At 31.9% G+C, this 27686-nt stretch overlaps 1 protein-coding gene across 1 annotated transcript; it reads left to right on the forward strand.

The window, feature by feature from the left end:
• The first annotated feature begins 2317 nt into the window (after positions 1-2317).
• Positions 2318-27650, forward strand: LOC130444751 (uncharacterized). Its single transcript, XM_056780032.1, has 5 exons — positions 2318-2612; positions 12127-12295; positions 19055-19173; positions 22447-22624; positions 23505-27650. Exons 2-5 carry the CDS (start codon positions 12217-12219, stop codon positions 24020-24022), a joined length of 894 nt encoding a protein of 297 aa, XP_056636010.1. The 5' UTR covers positions 2318-2612; positions 12127-12216; the 3' UTR covers positions 24023-27650.
• The last annotated feature ends 36 nt before the right edge of the window (positions 27651-27686 follow it).

Raw genomic sequence — 27686 nt, forward strand, 5'->3', positions numbered from 1 at the left:
ACATTGTGTGTCCTCTAAAATTTCATTTGAATAGAAGCTTCTTTTAAAAAAGATTTTTTTATTTTTATTATTAGGTTGACTAAGATAATTTCCATATTTATTATAAATCAAGAGAGTTCAATTAACAGTACATTTTATGTTTGGGATTAAACATGCCTGATTTTATAGAGAAAATATGATTTTAGGAAAAGGACTAATAATTTATTACATCGGTAGTGAAGATTGTAGGAATACCTGATTTTTAAGTGAACGTGATCCATATTTTGACCGTTCACTTTATATCTATACCATACTTCACATTTTTTCTTCAACTTCCGATAGTATATAAATAAAAGTTCATATCAACCAATAATTTTATTACCAAAAGATTGGCACACTTACGGTTACTTTTCGACATAATCGACGAAGAGATTGAGACTTTTGTCATATCTGTGGACAAGCTTTTCAATACCCTCTTCAAAGAAAGTTGCCACAAATGTAGCCTAACCGTTCAGAGTAACAATAAAGTACAAAACAGACCTTGGAACTTCTAGAAATTCCGCTGTAATGGCTAATCTTTTCCCCATACAGACGACATATTCTCCGAAGGATTTCTGCAGCACTTTGGCCTTCAGCCTATAGAAAACTAATCACATTTCGCAATTCACACTTGGTGGGAACATTAATGATGGCGGACATATTTACGTGGCTGTAGCACAACGCCGACTGACACCTGAATGTCAACAATGGCGGAGTGTGTAGTGCGAGAGCTTCGCAGTAGCCTACAGCGTATGTCCGCTTTTTTCTGTTCTCGTAGCGTCTGCAAGGAGCGATCGGAGGTTAAAAAAAACGGCCCTCGTAATTCATATTATTAATCTGCTGTGTAAAACCGAAAATTATTTCTTAAGCGCGGAGTGCGGTTCTGTTACATGCTCGGCTTTGGTTTACTATTTTTCTTCGATAAATAGATTTTACAATCTAAATTAACGTGAAAATCAGTTAAAAGGCATAGAATTGAAAAAGGATTTGAGTTCAAAAGTAGTACTTACTATTTTCTTTAACAAAAGAAATGATTTGAATATAAATATAGTGAAAAACAAAATTAAAACATATAAAAAATTCTGTTCAAAATAGTTCTTGGATTAAAAAGAGTTGTTTTGGTAATATATATATATATGTTACCGGCAAAACTCGATTTCTGGACAAACTAGTTTTGCCTAGGCTATACGCGATATGATTAACTAGTATAGCCTAATCCAAACTAATTTATCCTAAGCACGATAGGATAAACCAGTTTAGTCTAGGCCAAACTAGTTTGTTATGACATAAATACGCACACTTTGGAATAAAGAGTTTTTGACAGAAATTTTACAAAGTGAAAGTAAAAAATTCTCTCATTATAATGTGTTATAAATGAGATTAGGTTTGGGTAGGTTAGGTTAAGCAGTGATACTCCAGTGCCACCAAAGCACACCATGTCAAAATAAATAATTCATGATCACGTGCACTATGTGTGAATATGTTTTGGTTTACAATTTTTTCAATAGAGTTTACAATTTATATTATCGTTAAAAGGCATAAAATTGTAAAAGGATTAGTTTAGTTAAGAAAAGTTTTGCCTAGGCTAAACTAGTTCTTCCTATAAGATTAACTAGTATAGCCTAGACCCATCCAATTTATCCTAAGCACTATAGGATAAATCAGTTTAGCCTAGGCTAAACTAGTTCTGACATAAATACACACACTTTAGAATAAACAGATCAAAAACAATGGAGGGAAAAACGTTTTTGGCAGAAATTTTACAAAGTGGTTAGGTTAGGCAATGATACTCTGCAATCCTAAGTGCCACCAAAGCACACCATTTAAAAATAAATAACAATTTCAAAAATTGAGATATGATTCATGCTTTTATTAAAAAAGCACTTATTATTTGTTAGAGTTATAGCTTTCAACGACGAATCATTATTGTTTTAATATAAATTATTATTTTTCCAATTACAGAATATCTCATCCAGTTTATCTATTTATTTTGACTTTCTAGATATACCATAATGTTTAGATCAGGCCGTAGACCTAGTTTATTCCAGAGTGTGAGTGTTTATACTAGGGTCAACTAGTTTTGCTAAGGCTAAACTGGTTTATCATATCGTGCTTAGGACAAATTAGTTTGGCAAAACTTGTTTGTCCTGAAATCAGGTTTGGCTGGTAACGTAAATAAGAAGGAGTTTATAAATGTTTGTGTAATAGATTAGGCAACATATTTGACACCAATTTATAAATAGTACAACCATAATTATATTCAATAAAACATAATTTTACTCAGCGTCATAAAATCGGTAGTAAAGGAAATATTTATGCCATAGATCACTATCATTTTTTTAAAAAAGATAACTGACTATCGATTCACTGTACCTCTTATCATTAACACGTTATGGTTTATCTTTCCCCCCAGTTTATGTGTATTTATTCAGATATGTACATACAATCAATATTGAAAATACAGTAGTTACTTTATGTCGAACAATAATTGGTTTTTTTTGCACTTATAACTTGTTTGGTTGGTGCTTGTGCTTTTATTAGAGTTTACACAAAATTATTCTTGGACTTTCGAGGAAAACTTTATTATTAAGAAGGTAGGTAATATAATAATATAGATTATTCTGTATTTTATTTTACTCAAAATGGCACACATTCAGATGAAAAAAATAGTTTTTTTATCATCGGTTTTTCATCCAAGGTTGTAATTGATATAATTAGAAATACAAGGATGACTTAGTGGACTTATGTTTCACACTGTTACAAAATGTATAGTTCTATTTAATTACACATCATTTTTCGGATCTTTAATCGATATTATTTTTTTTATTTATTAATTATTTAATATTTTTATCTTATTTATCTGTACAAAGTGATTAAATCGCTTGCCGAAAACGCATGTTAAATGGATTATCTACGAGAGTTGATAAAAAGCTCAAATAAAAAAATAAGCAATAAACAAGAAACCCAATAAAATTTATCTCGTATTAGAAGGGGTAGTAATTTTTAGTATATTTTGTGTGAAACTAGTTAGATGTTAAATCATTGATGATCTTCGGAATCATGATGAACAATTTGTTATGAGAACAACTATTATTATAAAAGTACATTAGACATTATTTTTATTCGAAAAAACAAATAACCGAGGAAAAGTTATGTAAATATGATCCTGAAAATGCTTCCTCTTAAAAAATTTGTACGGTAAATGGTTGTACGAGGGTAACGCTATTGAAACACAATAAAATTTGTTTTTATTTATATATGTGAAGTAATCACCACCTACATTATGCACTTTTGTAACAGCTTCAAAGCTTGAAGACAGTCATGTTTTGAAATGCCAAAATTGATAAATTTCTACTTCCATCTCATACTGCATTGTAAAATATCGGTCACTTAAATGTATCTTCAGATTAAAGAATAACCGAAATCACATATGGCCAAATCAGGCGAATAGGGTGGATGTCAGTGACTTATATTATTTTTTTGTAAAAAATCAAATTTGCAGGTGAACAATTTGTGATGTACCAGTTTGCTATAACTTGATTGCTCTCTTTCATCACCAAAAGCATTATTCACGTAATCCTTTATTGAAAACATAGATTACAGCACACAAATTCTTATTTCGATGGCAGTACCACTATTTACTACTTAAGCAATGTTGCTTGCTCCAACTCCTTTAGTTGTCCTTGTGGGAAAATTTATGATGCTGCTTGTCAGGAAACGTAATTTGCTCCAACTATTACAAAAATGGCTTAAAAAATCTAGAATCTTGTATTTGGAGATCGTCGAATAAAAGTAGTGAGATAGCTACTGAAGTAAATATTTTGTAGGACAGGTTGCATATGAAAAAAGTATTTGCAAGGTGGGTGCAGCGATCGATTAATGCTGACCAAAAGTTTACTCGCATTAAAAATAAAACGAATGTTTGGATATCTTCATCGATATGTTACAGTCGAAATAATATACTTCATCTGAAGAATGTACTCCTAAGAATGGACAAAAGTCTTGTTCTATCAGGAGAAATTGCTTAGTAGAATAAGAATTAAGATAAACGACGAAGGTACGGCGTATTTTGTAGAACGAATGTTTTATTTTTCGAACGGTTTTGACAAATTGGAATTAAAAATATATATTTTTACAATAAGGTAAACTTTTCTGTCAAATCGCACTCGTTTTATTCCTAATTTATATTTCATTTTAGCTGAAATCATGCAAAAAAAACTATTAGATTTTAGAAATAACTACAAGGAAATCTATTATTAGATGCAGTTAGAGTTGAGGCTAAAATATCATTTGGTCATATATCATAAACAAAATGTATAATCTAGTTTACATATCTGTTGTAGTTGTTATCATTTATATATTTATTTGTTTGTTTGATTAGCGAACGAATTAATCAAATTCAGTCAAATCAGTCCGTTTATCTGTCCAGATAAATTTGTTGACTCTCAATTTAGAAAATAAAATGAATAAAGCAGGTAAATCAAGGAAAAAGAAAATTTTGAATATGTAAATTATAGAAATTTCGTTGTATATCAACTTTACAGTTATACAAAAACTATCATATTTAATTATTTGTTTAGATAATATGCAAATTCGCGTGTCTCTTCGTGGAGAAGATAAAAAAAGTTTTCACACATTTGTTTTTAATTTTTGTGGTGAATAAAGATTTATATACGTATTTTCCTAGCATATACATATTTTTAAGTATAAAAAAATACATTTATAATATGAGGTATCTACGACTATGGTAGATGAAACAAAATTGTCGGCAAAGGTTTTTATATAAGCTTTTATAATCTGCAATTGATATGGGAAGAACTATACAATTGGTCTCTAAGAATGATTTATATAATTAGTGGTGGATTTAACAGCAGGCTGAGTAGGCTGTAGGGCGGCAATTTAGCAGAGCAATTTTTTATTTCCATTCATAAAATTAAAAAAATATATTATTCACATTACGAAGATGAGTTTTGATGAGGCGAACAATAAAGTTTTTCATGGCAATTTTGAATCAAGCTTATAAAAAGAATATACCGGAGAAATGGAAATAAAGAACAAATAAGATTCAATAAAACGCCTAATGAAGATATTGGAATGGTTGCGAGTGATTACTTCAGAGTTAACACGTTTCTAGCTGTCTCCTATTTGCGTTAACAAAACGGCAAGAATACTATAACGGATTTAACGTGAAATTTCCATTTCATACGAAATTGAGTGCGTTATTACCATCGATTCTAAAAGAAACAATATTTTTCTGGAAAAGTTGTACCCTAAAGATTTAGAAACAGGAATGTTTACACTTTCAAAGCTAACTTTCACTTTTCACTTCGTATTGCTTTCTGGACATCAGCAAGAGAAGTTTTTCTTGCTGGAAAAAAGTGAACACCTATTTACTATCGATTTAAAGCCAAGAAATGCTCAAAATCTTGGCTCTTTTATAGAGTTAGAACTAATGAACAGGTTTTCCTACGACAATATAAATTAATGATTTTGTTCTACAACTGTAAGTGTAATGAAAAATATGTGTCAACTTTTCTTGTTGCATAAGTTTTATTCATATTATATAAGTCTTGCATACTTTCAAAACGTACCTTACGTATTACATAATTCAACTTTGCTGTGGAAATAATCAAGGATCTTACATGAACCCTTGGTTTTCAAATAATAATGTTGAGATTTTTCCAATAAGATATGTAATGATTGAATGCTATGACCAAAGAAAAAATGTTTGTCTAAGCTTCATAGACTACGAAAAAGCTTTCGATAAAGTTCAACATCACAAACTTATGCAGCTCCTTAAAAAATTGGATTTGGACGAAAAAGACATTCGTTGTATCGAAAATCTGTACTGGCACCAAAAAGCGCAAGTCAAAGTAAATCATATGGTCTAACTGAGCAAGTTCGGATTCGCAGAGGAGTACGTCAAGGTTGTATATTGTTGCCGCTCCTGTTTAATATAAACTTTGAAGCCATCTTTCGAGAGTCACTTGAAGATAGAGACATTGGGATCAAAGTCAATGGAGTCTGGGTCAACAACATACGTTACGCCGATGACACAGTACTGATTACAGATAATATAGATGATCTACAACAACTAATTAATATAGTAGGCGGACATAGACAAAACATGGGATTAAACATCAACATCAAAAAAACTAAATTCATGATTATCACTAGGGAAGCGAATACGTTTAGAAAATCTGGAGTAACATATAATGGAAAACCTATAGAACGGGTAGAAAAATTTAAATATCTAGGAACATGGCTCTATGAAGAATGGTCGTCGGACGGTGAAATAAAATGCCGAATTGAACAAGCTCGAAGTACATTCATAAAATTTAAAAATGTATTTACATGTACCGACTTTGATCTTGATCTTAGACTGAGACTTGTGCGGTGCTACGTTTGGTCAGTGCTTCTTTACGGGATGGAGGGTTGGACCCTTAAAGTAAAAAACATCAACAAATTAGAGGCATTCGAAATGTGGATATATCGTAGAATCCTGAAGATACCATGGACTGCCAAAGTGAGGAATGAAGATATTCTCAGGCGTATCAATAAAGACCATGAACTCGTTAACATCGTGAAGAAACGAAAGATTGCATATCTTGGCCATATAATGCGAGGCCATAAATATCAATTCCTTCAGCTGATAGTCGAGGGCAAGATTGAAGGTAAAAGAGGATTGGGACGGAAGAGGATGTCATGGTTACGGAACGTGAGGCAGTGGACGGGTATACAAGATATTCAGACATTGATCCATACCGCTAGAGATAGAGAAGCCATGAAAAATGTGGTCGCGAACATCCATTAATGGATAAGCATTAAAAGAAGAAGAAGAAGAAGAACAATGATTGTGAACAAAGGTATCGAAATTCAGAGGTCAGTAGATGCGGTAAAATATTAATACCCTATAAACGGGCAATCTGTATATCCACCACTGTGTATAATAGATGCTGATGATGACAAAGTTGGAAAAGTATATTGTGAACATATAGGTCGAATATAGTACATATATTACATATCGAGCGCAGGAAGAGACATTTAACAAACAAACACACGTGTGTGTGTTTATCCCTTTCCGGCAAGTTATGTACAATATTTTTTTCACGATCCCTACAACACAATAAACTTTTTTTACATATTGTCAAATTGATAATTTCTTCTATATTCTTTACATACCCATTGTAATTATTGGGGTAATTATTGTAATTAGTGGGGGTAGACGAGCTCTTCATGGGACCCGAACCCTTCTGTGGTATCAGCTACAGAACACTGGAAACGAAGGTAGATAGGAACAAAACCAATTATGAGACAGGCAAAAAATCATCTGGGAAACTATATCTAGAGTAGATCTGCTGTATGTATCAACCTAAATAAGAACAATCTACGAATACTAACAGGAATTCTATTGGGGCACTGTCGCCTCAACAAACACTTGAGGACGCTAGACGTACCAGATAATGCGGCGTGCAGATATTGTTACAAATAGGACGAAACCTCTATTCACATTCTCTCGAAGTGTGAAACACTGAGGAACTCCAGAGGACTATACCCGGGAGCGCTTGAAATAGAAGACGAAGATTTCTGGCAAATAAAGACATCCCACATTCTAGACTTTTTAAAAGAAGTGGGATTAGTGGATCAGCTGTAAACACTGTTCTCAAGTATCGCAGCAAAAAAAGGGAGACAAAATAGATCTTTTGGTTCGCAGTGTATATGAGACCCCAATATATATATATTAGCTATTACTCTTGATACATTAGCTTTATTAACACCTTGTTTTTGTATCCAGCAATTTAATAAGGGCTGCAGATTCCAGATGTTCGACGTCACCGTTGATTATTTGACACAATTCTTGCCAAAAATACTCACAAATTTCTATTATTAATAACTTTAAGAAGAAATTGATGAATTTGTTCAGTTGTTAAATTTTTTTTTGGTGTGTAACTATTCGGGCTTGCGTTTTTATAGCGCCTTTATCTTCAAATACTTTGTAATATCCAAATCATGATAGATATTAAGAGTGCTGCGTAGCATGGAGTATGTGTCCAAAGAGTTATTGGTTTGATTTTTCTTAGAAAGCTCTTTTACATAGGCTTTTACATCTAACTAACATATTGTCGAAAAAAAATTTATTACTTTTCTTTTCGTCATTTCACGAACTGATTAAAACAGATTTGGTAAATCTCTGAGACTTTCTCGATAAAAGGTTCAATTTAGTATTCTAAGCTTTTTTGGTGAAATCCATATTTTAATAGAATACATCCCATTTAAAAATGGACAATGATATCTAATAATATTAGATGTTTACCTACTTATTTTAGTAACAATACAAAGGGAGAGAATTAAACATTAAATATGTTTGACGATTGAATTATTTTTTCTATTGCAATGCAAGAAAGCGGCCAATTATGCGTAATTTGCTAGAAACCTCCAGTCAATCGCATGTGTGTTGTCAGATATCTCTACATTGGTGCATTCCACTAAGCACTCACGTTCCACTTAGTCCAGAGCTTTATAATCTAAAACCAAAGTGGAATGGATTACGAAGCGTTTTGAGCGTTGGGGCAAATAATAAATTGAAAAACAGAAAAAATAACCTTGAAGTGTTAAACTTTCACCTATGCATAGAGCACTTCTTAGTTATTTAATTCTCATTGAAAAGTATGTAGTAGTTGTTGTAGTAATGCAACCAAGTAAAACCAAGATTCATATTGAGTAATATTGGATTTTACATACAGTTAATATTAAATATAGAAAGATTGAGATATGGGGGTTTGCTCAAGTGTGCCCAAACTGCTGATAGGAAGAGAAAGAACAGATCAGTACCTTTAGTCACTTTTTTTACAGTTTTCATGATTACAACGTTCATGAAAATTAATTCGATATTCATAACTTTTAGGTTTTAAACATTTTTCCATTGAACCAGATTTGTTTCTGAAAAATTGTATGTAATTATTCCAGTGACGAGTTTAATTTAGACAATAGTTTATTTTATTTTTGTAACAGAAATAGAAGCCTTTTATCTGCTTTTATTCTGACTAATTTATATAGAATTGAACAGATCGATTAACACACTTATAATTTAATCTAACTATACAAGTTGGCACAAACAAAACATTTTTAATCAGTAGTGGCTCGTGGTAAAAATTTTTTAGTCCAATATTTTCAAAAAAGTTTTATTGTTTTTTCAAGATTTCCATTGATTTTATCGGCTTCAAAGTTGAAATGATAGTGATTGGAATGATTGCCGCACAATAAAAATATGAACCAAGCACTACTGCACGTCTTTACTTGTATTGTCTTAAAAAAATGCTCTCTATCAATTTTCAACAATGTGCTGAATAACCAGTAATTCGACCATACTGAAAAATTATTCTCGGGGTTCATTTAGAGTTGCATCAACCGAAAAATTGTCACTAATACCGGAAGTATCGTTTTTATTATGTCCGCGGAAAGCCAGTTCAAATGCCCCACAAAAGTTAATACTATTAATAATTTTTGGAATTTTAGTGTCTCTTTATCTTCAAACCTAGATGATTTAAATCGCTGATCCCTAGTTCTGTTTAAGCTTATTGCTACTAAAAAATTAGAGGGAAAACAATATAAAGATTTTTTTCTTTCGTAACAACCACAAGTCCAATCATTTTTGGCATATACAGGGTGTTTACAAAATTTCCTCAGACCGTCCCTTTCCAAGATATTACCCTTAAAAGTTGTTGACTGAAATTGAGTTTATTTTTTGTTTTCAAAATTTCTATAGAGTTAGAAACTTGAAATTCTGTGATTTTCGTGCACTCACAAAGGACTAACCACGGGTATTTTTCAATAATCTTGTTGCATTATACGGTGGTGAAATCAGCAGCATTTTATATCAATTTTTTAAAAAAATTTAGTTTAAAGCAGTAAAGATATAAAATGTAATACTATTACTGAAATTTTAGAAAAAAAAATTAGTCACCACATTTTAAGGATATCTTGGAAAGGGTTGGCTAAGGAAATTTTGTTATAGGAGAGACCCATCTTAATTTCATACGAGCAATCACCTCCTGAATTTTGTCGAACTAATTTAGAAAAACCTTGTATGTTTTGAGCAAATTTTCTTGTGTGTCTTGCTACATTTTTTTAATGATGAAATTTGGTAATGGTTTACCTTTCGTTTGTTTTCTATCTATTCTTACTATGAATATTCACTCTCTTCCAGACTTCCAGAAAATCATATAAACTTTATTACGTATATTGTAAGTCCGAAAGAAGTAGACAGTCGTGAAAGATACTATTGATTCGGAATCTAACCCACTGTGTATTACGCGTTGCTTTGGACTGTATGAGTGACAGTTCTATGATACAATGTGGTAAACCATGTTATCCGGAAGACACGTAGGTTTACAGTTAGTGAACTTTCCTCTATAAAATTGTGGCAAACAAGGTGGAATATTGAAAACTGTTGAGAGAGAGGGAGAGAGAGAGAGAGAGAGAGACAAAATGAAGCGAATGGCGACAGCATTAACGTTATAACAATAAAGGAAACAGTATCTTACAAACTTTTGTTACTTGATATAGGACTTTGGTCCAGCACGGCAATCCAGAGCTCAAAGAATAGTGAAAGCGATGATACTCACTTCCCCAGGAAACTAAAAAGTAGTTTGACCAAGAAGAAAACAATGGTTGCGGTCTTTCATCTACAAGTAGACACGCTTTTTGTTGATTTAATGGAATAAGGAGCAACAATAACAAAGGAAATCTATTCTCCAAAAGTTCAAGTGTCAAGATAACCTAACCTAATCACCTGATTTAGCACCCAGTGATTCGAGAAAGTGAGGCGTGGTTTACTGAACAAAGCTTCATCACCAACTAGGAGCTTTAAGAAGCCATAAGGACTAACTTGAGCTCGATGGTAGCAGTCGTCTTTACGGGGGTACAGGAAAGTTGTTTCTGGCCATGTCTCTAATAAATACGATCGCATAGTGCGCAAATGTAACTTCTCCAAAAGTTCAAGTGTGAAGTGTTTGATCACCTGATGTAGCACCCAGTGATTCGAGAATGTGAGGTGTGTTTTACTGAACAAAGCTTCGTCAACAACTAAGTGCTTCAAGACGCCGAAAGGACTTACTTGAGCTCATTGGTGGCAGTCGTTTTTACAGGGAGTATAGGAAAGTTGTCTCTGGTTATGTCTCTAATAAGATACGATCGCCTAGTGTGCAATTATAACTTCACCAAAAGTTCAAGTGTGAAATGTTTGATAACCTGATTAGCACCCAGTGACTCGAGAAAGTGAAGCGCGATTTAGTGAAAAAGCTTCGTCACTAACTAAGAGTTTTAAGACGCCGTAAGGACCTACCTGAGCTCACTGGTAGCAGTCGTGTACAGGAAAATTGTCACTGTTCATGACAAATACCTTTATGGTTAGGCATACATATTTTGGTGATAAGTAAATTTTGTTTTCTCATTGTGGTTCTTGTTTATGGTCTCTCAGATCTTGGAAAAACACAATTGCAATCTTGTGGTTTCATGAAGATGCAAATAAACAAGGTGTTCTCTTAGTACTAAAGATAAGGGACTATTCTAGACTGGCATGTATCATTTTGTATATTAGAATTCACGTATGAAAAGCATTTTTTATCCAAAAGTTGATTTGTATCGTCGTTTTTTATAAGTTTCTAAAATTAGGGAATATATGATTCTATTTCGTAAGTGGTTTGCATACTATACGACATTTTGTGAGTGAAGAATTTAAGTGGTACATAAAAGTAATTGATAAAAAGACAAAATCACTGTATAAACTATCTCTCGCGCCATAAATCTTTTCAATGTTAATATTTCTTTTGGGAAGCAATAAACTAATTTAATTACGGCTTGTTTATTATAAATCTCGAGAAGTTATTTTCAAATTTGTATAAAAATCGGCTCTCCCGGTATTTTAAATCCTCCTAACATCGTTTTGTATGTTAACACTACTAATAAAATTCGGTTATACACAACCTCCGAAAATATCGAGTATAGATGTTTGTTGTGACGTTTTTCGTAAATGTTTGGATTGTTTGATATAACACAGATTCTCGATTGAGAGTATTTTAAAACAAAAACGATTATTTTTCCATTTAGAAATCATCCAACGGCCAGCGTTATGTCTTAGGACCGTTAGAAGGAGACTGGTCAGTTTACGGATATCGTGTAGTTTATTTCCATTGAAATATGATAAACGTTATGTATTGGTCCATTTGTATTTTGTGTGTTGTTGGTGGATATCGGAGTTTGGTACTGGACGAAGAAGGTAAGTACGAATTTTACGATTAAAAATAGTTTTTTAGGTGATTTTGACACATCACACCCTAATTTCATTATTGAAAAAATGAATTGGTCCGAGTTTCCACATCATTGGTGATTAATACGTAGATGATTCGCCATTGGTTAATTGAATTTTAGTCGTAGAGATTTTTTGGGAAAAAACTGTCATGATTCATATATTATTTGTGAAAATTATATAATCCACTGACAACTTGTTAAAAAATGTTAAGGTTAAACTTATTCGTAGGTCAAGATTTCGTTTATGACCATTTTTAACACATTTAACACAATTATATTAAATATAATATATGAACAATAACTATTTATTATTCAATTTAAGTTTTTTTTTTAATTAAGTATTTAATCTGTTGAAAGTCGGGTTCAAAAAAATTATAAATACGCGGCTTTACCTCATCCTAGTTGGTGTGTAGTGTAATGCGGCACTAAATCACACAATACTCACGTAATTGGAAAGCTATTAATAAAAATTTGTTCAACAGTGTCGTGAACGAAATCTTCACCAACCAATGATGTTAACATAAACATTGTTTATCAAGTTTTCAGTACATTATACCAATTCATTGTTTTTAATAATAGATGTGTCAAAAAATAACTATAAAAAACGTGATTTCGGTGGGATTGTGTTAACCAAACACCAAAGTGTACTATTTTTATTATACAGGGAGTTCCGGGACTTGATTCAAAAAATTGGGAGTGAGTAGATGACGTGAGAATAATGCTGTGACATAAAAAAAATCTCATACGATCCCTCGATTCTGGATTATAGGCCTTTACAGTTGCGACATCAGAACTTATATTTAAGTATATTATCTAAATTTATTCATTCGAACATTGTGAATTATTAATGGATGATCATATATGTCCATGTAGTGTGTTTGACGGAATTAATAATTCTAAACTATTATCTGAAGGTTAGGGGCAGGGATAAAATTGTACTGTTTGTTTAACTCGATTAAATGTATAGTTTAGGAGATTTGTAGATTTTTAGATCGTTGTACATGCAAAGGAAACCGTTCGCCATAAAGAGACATTCTGAAGAAAATTATCATAAATTGTAAAAATCTTACAGAAGGTATTAAAACACAATCAAAGATGTCTAATTTAACTGCGTACATTCGAACATTGTATTACTTACATAAGTAAAAAATTTAGTTGGTAATCCTACAACTTTATATGTCAATGTGTGGGAAGAAATACTTAGAATTTCTCCAAAATTATTTCCCACCCATATTATGTGATATTCCTCTAAGCATTCGCAGAGACATGTAGTTTATGCAAGTTGCAGCCCCTCCCCATTTCTCTAATGATATAAAAATCATCTTAATAACATTTTTCTTAATAAGTGGATTAGTCGGGGAGGTCCATTTGCATGTCCACCACGTTCCTCTGAATTAAATACAATGGATTCATTTTGAGGATATCTTAAAAGCTTGATATATGCAACACCTGTAAATATAAGAAACGAAATGATCGATAGAATAAACTTCCATTGCGACGTTACAAGGCAAAATTTTGGAACTTTTCTTTATGTAAGTAACAAGATGTTCTGATTTTGCAACTTTCATGGCCTGTAAATCAGAAACGAGGGTACGAGAAAATTTTTTTGTCCGTATTATTTTCTCGTCATCTACCCACTCCCGAATATTTTGCATCAAGTCCCGGAAGATCCTGTTTATTTCAAACTTTCGAATAACATCAGGGAATTAACTAATGGAGAATTCCGGTATTACAAATTTTCTAGAAAATATTTAATTCATCTGATTAAGAAAAAACAACCTTCAAAATGACAATAGACATAAACATTGAGTTTCTAATTCTTAGCTTTTTTAATTTCAAACTCACTACAGTTCTGTGCTGTTCTTTCCTTAGTTGATTTCGGTGCAATTGGCAATTAGTGTAGTTGCTCTGAAATGAACCGTTTATTGGTTTGCTGAATTTAAACAGACACCGATGATAATGAACATTCTGGTCGTCCAATTGAGGTGGTTACTCCAGAAAAAATCAAAAATGTCCACAAATTGGTTATATCTAATCGTAAATTGAAATTTTGTGAAATAGCTCAGGTCGTAAAGATATAAGAAATCAGTGTGTTTACAATTATGCACGAACATTTGACCATTGGAAAGCTTTTTTCAAAGTGGGTGCCGCGTTCACAGTCGATCAAAACAAAAACAACGTGTTGATGATTCAGAGCAATGTTTTGCCATGTTTACACATAATAAATCAGATTTTTTGCGTCGATATGTGACAATGGATAAAACCTGGATCCATCACTTCACTCCTAAATCAAAACGATCATCATCTGATTGTTCTGAACCACGTTTGAAGCGACCTAAGGCACAAAGTCAGCTGGTAAGGTTATGGCTTCAGTATTTTGAGATGCGCATGAAATATTGTGCATCGACTATCTCAAAAAGGGAGAGACAATCAATAGTGAATACTACATAATGTTGTTGGATCGTTTGAATGCAATAATCAAACAAAAACGGCCTCATATATCGAAGAAAAATCCACTGTTTCACCAATCCAATGCACCGGTTCACAAGTTGATGGCAAATTGAAGTAATTACATTTCAAGCTGCTTCTTCATCCACCGTAAACTTGCCAGTAAGAAATTCAACTCAAATGAAAAAGCAATTGCTGACAATGAACCCTATTTTACGGCAAAAGACATATCCTTCTACAAGAACGGCATCGAAAAGTTAGAGAAGCGTGGGAATGATTGTATTTCTCTTGAAGGAGATTACATTGATGAATAAAATGGATTTTTGACAAAAAAGTGTTAGTCATACGACTTATTGAGTGATATGATACTCTATGGTAATCTCTAAAAGAGGAGTTATAATGTAAAAGCCATTCTGTCACTCGGTTTATTGAATTATTGAATACCCTCGTAACTCTAATAATTCATAGTAATTTTATGTATCAAAAAATTAATTTAGAAAATATGAGTTTGTGTAATCATAAAAAATATTCAACCTTATTATTAATTTTTTAATAACTTACTAAGTTTTCGTTAAGAGTTTCTATTAGCGACGACCGATTAAGAAAATTTTCATCGGTTAAATATTCAATAATCCACTTATTACCAGATAAACTCTTATCTTGAGTTATTTTTTGTATTTTAATGAGACTATCTGTAGATAAACTGTGTATTTATTGTCTCTAGTTTGAGATATTCAAAGATAATTGATTTTAGCTTATTGTATGGCGCCTGTAATTTGTAAATTTTACACGATGGTATCAAAGATACTACAAAAAGTTTCAACTATGAATTATAATGACGTATTTGCATTTTTTAAGAAGTATTTATTTTTTTGTTTATGTTATAAGTTCTTGATATAAAATAATGTCAAAAGTGAAAAAATAATATCTAAATATTTATTGAAACACGCAAAAATTCAAATTCAAATTTTTAACTACATAAAAAAAGATTCTCATTGGTTTTCAGATGATTTATTAGTTACGTATAAATAAAACATTTTTCTATATATAAGAATAAAATGAATAAACCTATCATAGGTTAAGTTCTTACATCATTACATAAAGACGTGAAAAATTAAAAGTATAATAAACCTAATTACTATAAAATTAAAGATAAATTAAAATAAGTCAAATTTGAATCTTACATTGAAATGGTCCTGGCAATAAAAATAATTACATCTCGCAGGATCGTCAAAACGACCAACACTTTCAAACCATTTTGGTTGTGGATATATTCGAATTTCTCGGCATCATAAAAAACTTTATCAGTTGTTTTAGTCGTGATATTTTTACATCCTGGCACAAAACAAGTTTAATAATAACGCTTATTTTAGAATAACCGAGAGAATAACTGTCGTATTTACTTTGAATCAGTGTTTATTTCACACATACGCAATATGGCGGCCTTATTGAAATGTTTAAACTACCTTCAAAATTTTTGAATTTTCAATAATTTTTTTCTCTATAAATATTGATCAAAGAATTAAAAAAATATATAATAAAAGTTGTTTGTGAACTAATCAAAACTATATTTTTCTCAAATCATGCAAGTATTTTATTTGGGTCAATAATTTGATAGTCTGAAGGTTTTATTTTAAGTATTGACAAGATGGAATCAAGCTTTGCCCTATTAACATTGCTGAGAATGACATTTTTCTCAGGGGGTTAACTTAGGCAAGGTTATTTTCAGTTCAGTATATCACCTAAACGCTGTTGGCAATAGATGATATTTCATTGTTGGTAAAATGTGCTGTAATAATTTAACTGTCAACATATACCTAGTTTTCGAGGAATTAGAAGTGATTTCTATTATTTTAGGGAATTGAAATCGATTCTTAATTCAAGTTTTTAAGAAATCAAATCAAAAATTCCCACAGTTTGACATTAGTCTTAATATTAGGGGACCGGAAAATAATGTCGTTTCCGCGCTTGTCGACTGTCATTTGTCAGTTCCATGTGTACTTTGAAGTCGTGTGACATTTCAAGGTTATTGCGACGTGTTCACTTCTAAGTAAATATGCTAGTTATTAATTTCACAATCTTCCCAGGATATGAATATATAGAAGCTCCATTTTCCATTGCAGATTCTATTTATGGATCTTCCTTTTTTAAGGCAAGGGGATTTCATTGTTTCCATGTTATTATTGGAAAAATATTTCTTTTCATTTGTTCTATTCGTCAATTTTCCAATCATTTCCTTCAATTCATCATTTTGGGTGTGAAGCAGCTGCTTGATACTGACATTTCGTTGATGCAGTATGATTATTCTTATAATTACTATATAATTATTGATTATATTAGTTTCGCAAGAGTAGCAACACAATAATTGCATGAAGACCATTTGGGATGTTTATTAGACGTTTGAAAATGTCAAAGATAAAACATTGGACAACGACTTGCATAGGGTTGTTTCCATAAATCAGTGTCAGACAACCTGAGTTGACCATTCAAGAACATTTGCAGTCGATTGTAAAAATAAGCAGAGCAGGAGTTAGGGTCATACTATGTAGGAAGAGAAAGAAGGCAACCAAGTTATTACATACACTATACAAAATCGGTTTCTGATCGCTTGATTACTGAAGACGATAATGGGCCCCATCACCAAGAAGTACTACGAAGAGTTTCTGTGTGTGGAAATAGTGGATCGACTGAATGATTCTTTAACCGAAAAGTATTCGGCGATTGGCAAATTAAGACGAACCTTGGAAAAAAATAATAAATTGGAGTCCGAGGTTCAGCTTCACCTACTATCGCATTCTCGATTTTCCAATTGTTTCGATCACTACATTTTTTTAGGTAAGATTTCCGTCTCATGCCCGTGACGGAAGTGGATAGGGTTTGGTATGTAGGTTGGGCTGGACGTGGAAGCTTAAAATATGCAACCATTAATTGCGGAAATGAAAGGAGGCGGAGTTATGAAAAAATGAATCTACAGTTGTAATTGGATAAAAAAAGTTATTGAAACGAAAAAATCTTATGAATGGCGTATAATTTGAAAAGAAATTTATTCAAATCTACAATTCCATCTAACAAATCTTGAAACTTATCTTTTTCATTTTTTGTGTACTAACGTCTCCATTGGTTCTCAACTAAATGGTTAGGGTATGTTTCCCTTCTTACATTAGGCCTACGGAAGACGCGCGCATTGGTAGCCATGAAGCTTCAATTCTTTGTGTGTTTACTCTTTTCTAAGATACTCTCCCACACTGTCTCATGGGGAAAACCGTATTCTGTTAAGCAGTTGTAATCACGCCACTTATCTTTGTACATGTTTAAGGATGAGATCAATATCTCTATATCTCGGCGCTTCTCAGGACAAACTTCTAATCTGAAATCTTTTAAGCTATTTTCCCGATGATCCCCAACAACCTGTGGCCCTCAACAGCTCGGCTTTTATGGAACTTGCGCCTGCCAAATTAAACCTTATCTATCTGCCCAACAGTAACCGGTCGTCCAATCTTTCTCCTTCCGCTCTGTTGATTCAGGTACCGCTCTGTTATGACTTCTCTACAGTAACTGTACCACCCACTATTTTTGACGATGCTCTACTATCCTCTTGCACAAGCTCCTACCCATCGATCCTTTATTTATGTCGAATACCATATGCGAGAATATAAGCATTAGACTTCCTTACCTAATAATCCATGATCTTGAGACCATAGGATGGCATTTTGTTGATCACAAACTATCTCTTCCATCAGTCTGAATCGACTCCAATTCATATTTTTCGACCAAGTATAATTATCAATCAATACCAAATTTAAGATTTAAACCACAAATTACGCAATGCCAAGCACCTTTATCAATCTGGAAATGTATGGGTGATATTACATGAACAGAAGTTCAGTGCAATTTTAATTTTTAGACTTTTTCGGGTTTGCGAGCTCAGTAAACTTTTTAAAAGGATATATTGTATTTATGGGTTTGATAAGCCCAGAATACATTCTATTTCCGTAATTTTATATTCCCACCCCGCCCCATCTTACATACTAAACCCCACTACCATCCGCCACCAGCACCTAGCCTTTTGTTAGTGGATAAAAATTTGGATGTGGTCTAAAATGTTCATAGCAAATGTAATCACAATATTGATTAGAAATAAAATTTTATTAAAAATTTTTTCACTTAATTTAAGAAAGCTACAATATTTTCCGGTACCCATTTTAGATGTTTTACCACTTGGCCCAACAAATCACACAACAGCTATGTAACAGTTAATTTAAAATAATAAATTTTTTAGATATGTCCAATGATTATCCTTTCAACGCACCCCAATACCACACAAAAACTTTGAGGGTAAAAAACGGAACTCCTTTGAGATTAAAATGTCATCAGGATAAAGCTAAATGGTATTTTAAAGTAAGTTTGAAGCATACACATTTATTAACGCTATCGATTTTTTAAGGACTTGTTACTAATCAAATCAAAAAGACTGAGATACTAATGAATTACTTGAAGAAGTATTAAGGTTCTTTTCGTGCATTTTGTGATTTCAGAAAATGGAACAGTTAATATCAAATCAGGGGTACATTGCACTGCGACATCAACGGCAATTTCCTCTTTTTAGAACCAATTTTGTTAAACTATAAATCTGATAAATTTCAAAATTTATTCTAACTTCAAGGTCGTTAGATCTTCGCGCCTTCAGGTTTCTTGCCCAAAGTTTTGCCGCGGTTAGGCGTTACGCTTTCTAGAATGTAATTGAATTATAATTTCATCTTCCTCCCCACAAAATCTACACTCGCTAGTTTCTGGTAGAACTAATTTCTGGCGCTTCATTTAAGGAATTTAGTAATGTGGAGCTAATTTTTTACTCAACCATTGAATCTAGTAGTATCCATGTTTCAAAGGAAAGTGAATTTCGAATCTTTTTTTGGTCTTTCATAGTTTTATATATTTGTTCCTTAAGAAATCTCGAGATTCGTCTTCTAATAATTTTTGATTTGTTGATATAACTACATAACTGGTTTTATCATAGTTTTGTAAAGTAAAAGTTTATTTTTCAGGAGTATTAGTAATAATTCTTTTAACTACATTCAAGTAGCACTTTCCAAATAAGATGGTTTTCTTCGCATATGTGTCACTTGAACTTTCCAAGAAGATGGTTTTCTTAGAGTTTGTGTGTCACTTGAACTTACTTCTTTATTACAACCCTACTGTCTTCTACATTTTAAAATGTTTATGTAGTATTTCTTGAGAGATAGATTGTCCATCCAACAATCCATAAGCGCTTCTTTTAGTATACAGTTAAAATAAGTTATACCTCGGGTATTTTTGGATGAAATAACATTTGTATGAATATATCGGGTATACCTTCATATTTTCACCTAATTAACCTGCTTATAACTTTTAAATAGCTGAAGTCGAAAAAGTGCAATTTTTTCTAAAACGTTTCATTGTTTCACGATGTGCATGTCATACTGGTTATATAGATATAAGGGTTTCAACTTCGACTTTTAATCAAAGTGACTTTCATAAACAATAATATTCATATAAAAACTCACCATTATAAGTAGAGCTACTTTTTAAAAATTCAAAATTGTAATCAGAAGATGAAATAAGGCAACCAATATTTTCAATGAGTAATATTACACAACTTCCACATTCTCTCTTCTTTATACGCAAGATTTACTTTCTACTTCTAGTGCACATTCTCAAAAATATTACTCATTTTAAAAGAATTACTTTTTCTTAAAACTGTGCCCTTACTAGTTTAATTGGGTTGAATTCGTAATGATACAGTGGTGATCGAATCACCGAAATTCCACGATTTTCTGTCATATCATCAATTTTCCTTTATGAAGGGAATACAAAGAATACAGTTCTTTTCTTACAGAACTCAATATTCTTTGAATTTAGCCAAATCTTTTTTAACCACTTGATTGTGGACAATTTTTCTAAAAGTCTCGAGTCTTTTGCATTACTATTATAAAGTTTTGAAGAAGATATATCATTCTTTAAAAGTATCAACATTTATCCTCACATCATCTATTAGTATTATACAGTTCTGAGGAGGAAGATTTATCATTTGTTCAAACCATTCTTTAAAGACATCATTCATCCTCACATTATTTATAACTATTACACAGTCCCGAGGAAGAAGATCTAAAATTAGTTCGACCCATTGTTTAAAGACATTAACATTTATCTTTATATTATCTATAACTATTACACAGTTCTGAGGAAGATCTATCATTTGTTCGAACTATTCTTTAAAAACATCAGCATTTATGTCCTCATGGTAGTCACAGGTAAAAGTAGATTCAAAAGTCAATCAACCACTTTTAACAAAACTGTTTGTACTGCTAACGTGTCCTATTATCAGTCTGCCCCCCTTTTCCTGATAGTGGATTTAAGACAGTTGATAAATTATTTGAAACCTCTCTCCTCGACTTGTAATAGTTTCATCCTGCCAAAATTTAATTGGTGTATGGCTCTCATTGATCCATGTTTCATCTAAATAAAATTTATTTCTTCTTTGGTTTCTCATTTCTTTTATAGTCTTTCTTATCTATTCCACAATACCGCTTCTTTCAATTGAATTCTTTTTGGAAAATTTTTCATTACCAACCTATTTTAAAAGTTTCCATAGTGTGTTTTGACACATTTCAGTGTAGTCCCTATCATCTCGAATCGAAACATGAGCTTTGTCTATTGTCGGAAATTCTTTTCTAAACTAAACTGTTAAAAATACCTTGGATCTCCTCTTGCAAATAGGTATTTATTAAAAAAAATGATATAATCTCTAATTCATATGGCTTTTGGCCTCTACAAACCTTTTTCTTTTTTGTTCTGTACAGCTTAAGGTTAGAAAAAAACAATAAAAGATCGAAAACTTGTAATAGCTTAGGTACATTTATGAAAATTTTGGGAAATATTTGTTTTGGGTTTTAAAAGAGGTTTTATTACTCTCTCGTACATAAAAACAGATTATTAGTGTGGATGCCTGTTTGTTTTCATACCTCATGTAGCTATGTTATTATTATATCTTTGTTTCTGAATCAATTTCTTCTGGCTTCTACTTTCAGATTTTTATTATGTATACCAACTGCTATCAAATACATGTCTTATAACTTACTGTCTATACAGGCGCGGTTTTAGCTTGTCAGTTTGGGGAGGGTCACGAAAAAAAAAAAAAAAAATAAATAAAAATAAAAAAAGAAAGGAAAGGTAAAACTGTGATCAAAGCCTTCTATAGGTGCCTGCCTAGTTATCTACCTTTAATTTCGACACTTCTCTTATACTGCACAGAAGCTTTGAAGCTTCCCTAAAATTTTTCCTGAAAAGGGATTATTTTGTTGTCCACTATTAGCAATGTTGTTATTTTTTATATTTCATTTTCCACTGTTGTAAAAAATTCCATCTTTACTAAGTTTTTGTGGCTTACTAGTATAACTGCTGTTTCACATTTTATTTGTTGTAGATCCTTAATTTTAGAAGAACACCTACTTTAACCGATATTGGTCTTTCAGGCCTAAATTTTGTATAGTGTCTAAAAAAAATTGGTATTAAGCTATATAGAAAGCTAGGATTAGCAATTTTATTTTGTTACGGTCTTCACTTTTTTGAGGGTTTTGATTGTTATAATTAAAATATTGCTGATTGTATCTCTAATAAACAATTTGATTTTAGCCATGCGATTCGAATTTCTATGGAATAGTATGTAATGAAAAAAACCGTCACTGGAGGAGGTTGGAAAACGTAACACGAGGAAGAATACACTTTGAAGCTGCAAATAAAGAACACAATGGTATATATAGATGTTCGCAAAATAATGTCCCTGTGAAAATATTTATTGTTGATGTTTTTGGTAAGTAATGATGAATTACATTGAATACGATTTTTTTTGGGAAAGGACACATCAAACGATCCTCAACTTTACAAATTACTTACATTGGAATTGAAGTTTTTTTAAGAAAATGCACCTGAGCACAACTTTCCAATTTATTTACATTGAACTTGAACACGATATTTAACATTAAAATTTAGTATTATCTGAATTAAATTTTTGTTTTTCGGGGAAAAGACACATTTGAACACGATTTTTAACTTTCCAATTTACTTGAATGGAAATTTATTTTTTTTTTTTGGGAATAAGACGTACAAGAAACAGGATTTTCAACTTTGTAATTCACTTAAATTGAGATTTAATTTTTTTTTGGGGGGGGGGCGGTGGTGTTATGAGAACCAATCGAACACAATATTCAGCTTTCCAAATTACTTAAGATTGAAATTGAATTATTTTTTTTTGGAAAAAGACATACTTCAACACGATATTCAATTTTCCAATTAACTTTCATTGAAATTGAATTATTTTCTTGCGAAAAAGACATACTTCAACAAGTTATTCAACTTTCCAACTTATTTACATTCAAATTGAATTTTTTTAGGGAACAAATACACTTCAGGACGATTTTTAAGTTTCCTATCTACTTACATTGAAATTCAATTATTTTTTTGAGTAAAAGACATGATACAACAAGATATTCAACTTTCTAATTTACTTACATTGAAATTAACTTGTTTTGGAAAAATTGACACACTTGGAACACGATTTCTAATTTTCCAATTTACCTAAATTTTTTTTGTTTTTTATGAAATACAACACAACGATACCTATAGTCACACATCTTTCAACTCTCAAAAAGCATTTGTCAGATTTTAGTGTGATATGGTCAATTTTTTTTCAGATCCTGGTTATAGCGGTTCACCACCTCAAGTTTATCCTTTAAAAATCTCAAACATAACAGGACCCATAAATATGGAATTTACAATCCAATGCAAAGTTAACAGTGAAGTTCCTCCCACAATAATCTGGTTTAAAAGTTGTTATGGACAAAAATGCGATTTTAAATATTATCAAACATGTTATTGCCATATTAATACATCCATATCGAATTACAACACAGGAAGTACCTACCTCAGCAAATATCTCATTTTTAATGCTAGAGATGTGGATAGCGGAACCTATGTGTGTTTAGCTGTTACTCAATTCGGAAAAGACGATCAAAACGTTACTATAAGTGTTCCATATACAAAGTCCGATAATGATTTATATTCGTTGCTGTTTCTAATACCCTTTGGATTTCTATTAGTACCTTTACTTGTGTGGTGGTGTTACTTTAGGAAAAAGAAAAAATCTGTTGTGATAGTTGTAGATCAACAAAAGCAACTTATAAGAGCCCAAGGTCAACCCAATTTAGGTTAATTTTAAAAAGGGAAGTTATTTGTTTTACGAATTGAAACATTTCAATACAACATTCAAAATTAAAATAAACGCAATATCTACACCGTTCCTAATAATAATTCAAAATAAAATATGAGGCGGAAAATATGTGTAGATGTAGGCATGCCGGTGAGTATTATATGAAGTGGATAGATATTTTGTTAACCTACTAAAGAATTTTTCTTTGAAAAACGCACGTGTATTGTCTATCAACATTAATCCAAACACGACTATCTAGTAGCACTCGGGAAATATTGGGACATGAGCACCAAAAGTTATTCTTCATCGACCAATGGGCCTATGACTCAATAAAAGAAACCATTCATTAATAGCACTAAAAGAACAAGGTATGGATACAAAACAGCAAAGATTAATCATGATGACTATGAGGTTCATACTTCAAGGAGAATCTGATGATTTTGTGATTAACAAAGGAGTAAGGTAAGGCGACTCGCTTTCGGCAATACTATTCAACTTACAATTAGAATACATAAAGAGAAAGTTCGTAAAGGGAATTTAAGGTCAAGTGGTAGATAAACCAAAAGAAGATCTATAATGTTAAACGAGATATTTACAGAGAGAGAACAGATGGGTTTGAAAATCAATGGAAACAAAACAAAAATATTGATATTTGGAATGCAATATGAAGAGGAAACGGTGAAATGAATGAATTTATGGCAGTAGAAAAGAACCTCGGCGTTATGGTCAATAATAAAGGAGACAGGACTGGTGAGATTGAAGAAAAAATAATTAATCAAAATATAACCTTGCATGTTAATATTATTAAAAAGTAAACTGATAACTAAACGAATGAAGATCAATATACGAACTGAGAAATGATTGACGAATTCAGTGGCGTAGATATTTGGAAACAATCAAAAATCAACAAGTGGTTGAAAAACACCTAAGTAGAGTAGGAGTTAGAAACTGGTACTAAAAAAACAGGAAATAGGCGAGAAGGTGTAGATATTGAGACTGATCCACCTTAACAAGAAAATCTAGAGAGTATTTTTGCGGTGCAGGCCCATTAGGGAAGTTAAGCCATTATTATTATTGTTAAGAGGCATCGTCTTCTTAGAGAAAAATGAGTGCGACGTTATAAATTGCTCAATATGGAATTAAATATAAAAATCGAATACAATCGTTTATGTTTAGCGAATACACTTTTCTTTTTAGTAATATATCTGATAGGGTGTTCGAAATATATAAGCGTTTTTGTCTCAAGACTATAAACCTTGAAAAGTTTCTTGTTGATAAAACTGACTTTTTACTTGTCAGATTTGTGATTAAAAATAAATTTCTGCTTGAAAATAACAATTTCCATGCACAATTACAATAGTTTTTAATAAATTTGCGAGAAAATATATACAGTAAGTTGCTTCAAAACAATTTTATTTTCTCAAATGTTTCTATTTGATCCTCATAAAACATGAGTACATGTAAGTAAATTAGTTGCCAATATTTGACTTGAAAGGGAAGCAATGGTAAGTGTTGGGGCCAAATTCCACGTAGTTTTCTCGTGCGTGTATCGTTAGAGGATAGTTCTTCTATTAGCTCTTTGTCATGGTTTGCCATCTGCTGATTGATGTTACGGCCATGTTGGGAATGTTGAAAACAGTGTGGAGGGTATAATTACTGACATACCACGCCAGGTTTCTTAGTGTTTTGGATTCAAACCTCTGTATAATGTTGTTCGCAGTAATGCATGTTGTTAAGTCTGATAAATTTGTAGGGTGGCTTGGAGCATTATCAATTAATAGTAGTTTTTATTTCACAATAACGTTTAATAGACGGGCAGAAATGTTAAGTGAACCAATCCTGGAAAATTTTTATAGTTATCCATTTTCATAGTTATTAGACTACCAACTTAGAGGTAAAGTTGATTCAGATATGCCTTTCATCGCTCTTGATTTTTTGGAGTAATAAACTAATAGTGGTTTTAATTTGAAATCTCTTTTTGCGTAGAAGTGATGTGATCTCTTGCAGCTTTAGATCCTGGTGCTCCTTTCTCTTCACGGGATAGAACTGCGCCACCAAAAAAGAAACACAACTATACTGTTTCGGACATATTTGGAAACCTAGCGCTGCCCACAATTTCGGGGAATCCCCGGGTTGAAATAAAATAGTGCTAAAGAGAAAGCTTCAAGCGGGGTCTTATTGTACTAAAATCTCTTTGAACTAAAGTAACTAGATCAGTCTCTTTCATGTTAAATATTATTTCTCCGGTGACATCACTTTTTTGTTGCTTGAGGGACTAGTACCGGTTTTTTTTCTTCAACATCATTTTATAGAGGGCGCCAAAGTCGAGACTGTGAAAATGATAGTCTCCCACTGCGCTGAGATAATCTCGTATTTGGTAAATATGAAACAAAAAATTCAAAATGCTTTTTAGAGGAAGGTGGCTTATATCGTAATTTACCACATATGAATAAAAAATTGAGAAAAACTGGCGGCTGTTAAAGAAATATGTAGAATTAACGTTTTTTTCACTTTTTTCCCCATGGCAAATTTTTTTTCAATTTTTTACAATTTTCTAGTAAATTACAGTAGAAGATTGAAAAAATCTGTCGATTGGTTGCAAAGAACAATTCAGCGCAGAGTTTTTTAAAGCTTTAAAGAGCAGCCGTCAATCGCTCAAAATTGCTTGTAGAGCATCTGAAACGCGTGCACGCTCGAACTATTATAACTTTATTATAGCGATTTTGCTATGAAATTTTAGATGTTTTTTTGAAAGTAAAAGGATTCGAAAATGTAAAAAAATCAATTTTTTTTTAATTATAACCGATATTAGTCCCTTAATAGCGGTTGTCATTTTCAATCTAATGCCTATGATTATTTTTATAATAAAAAAAGATGGAGTAATCAACTATTCTGACAAATACTAAAAGTGCAGCTTTAATTTTTTGAGAGAAGTATTTGCAATTGGATTTGTTTGTATTCTATAAGGGATTGCACAATTTTAGGTCACTACATGTTTTTTTATAAAAAATTGTGTAAATATTGAGCAAATTCAATTTTACAAAAAAAATCTTATGTTAATTCAATAGGAAACTAAAATAAAAAAGCAATCCCTTACAATTGGGCTATAGAGCACATGTTTTGTGAGAATTTTTACTCAAATAAAAACATTTGAGGGGAAAAAAAGATTAAAAAAAATTTTTTTTGAAGCACCCTAAATACAGGGGAGCTTATAACTCTCCTGCCAAACACGAACTAGTTATACTAGATGTGATTTTGGGTCCATCTAACCTAATTTATCTTTATAAATTACCTAGCTCCTTTTGAAGGTGATATTTTTGTCAGTTTCTTTTAGATATCTCAAAAAACTGCTAACTATAACCTTCAAGCCTCTATATTCTATGAACCGGTGTTTTCTATACTAACAAGCACTTAACATGGACAACTTAACAGACTAATCTTCAGAAGGCGCTACCTGCCTTATAAGAAACTTTTGGTTTAAGATAAATTAGGTAAGACCGGTAAAAAATCCCATCTAATATATTTAGTTAGTATTTGGTAATAAAATTCTGAAACAACTATATAATTGTTAATGAACTGTATACAATGATCGTCTGTGATAATTTTGATTTAGATTAAATTATTTGAACAATCTACATCTTATTTTTATAAATCATCCTTTCTCCCA

Source organism: Diorhabda sublineata, chromosome 5 (assembly GCF_026230105.1).
Source record: "Diorhabda sublineata isolate icDioSubl1.1 chromosome 5, icDioSubl1.1, whole genome shotgun sequence".
In the NCBI taxonomy this organism is placed as follows: Eukaryota; Metazoa; Arthropoda; class Insecta; order Coleoptera; family Chrysomelidae; genus Diorhabda; species Diorhabda sublineata.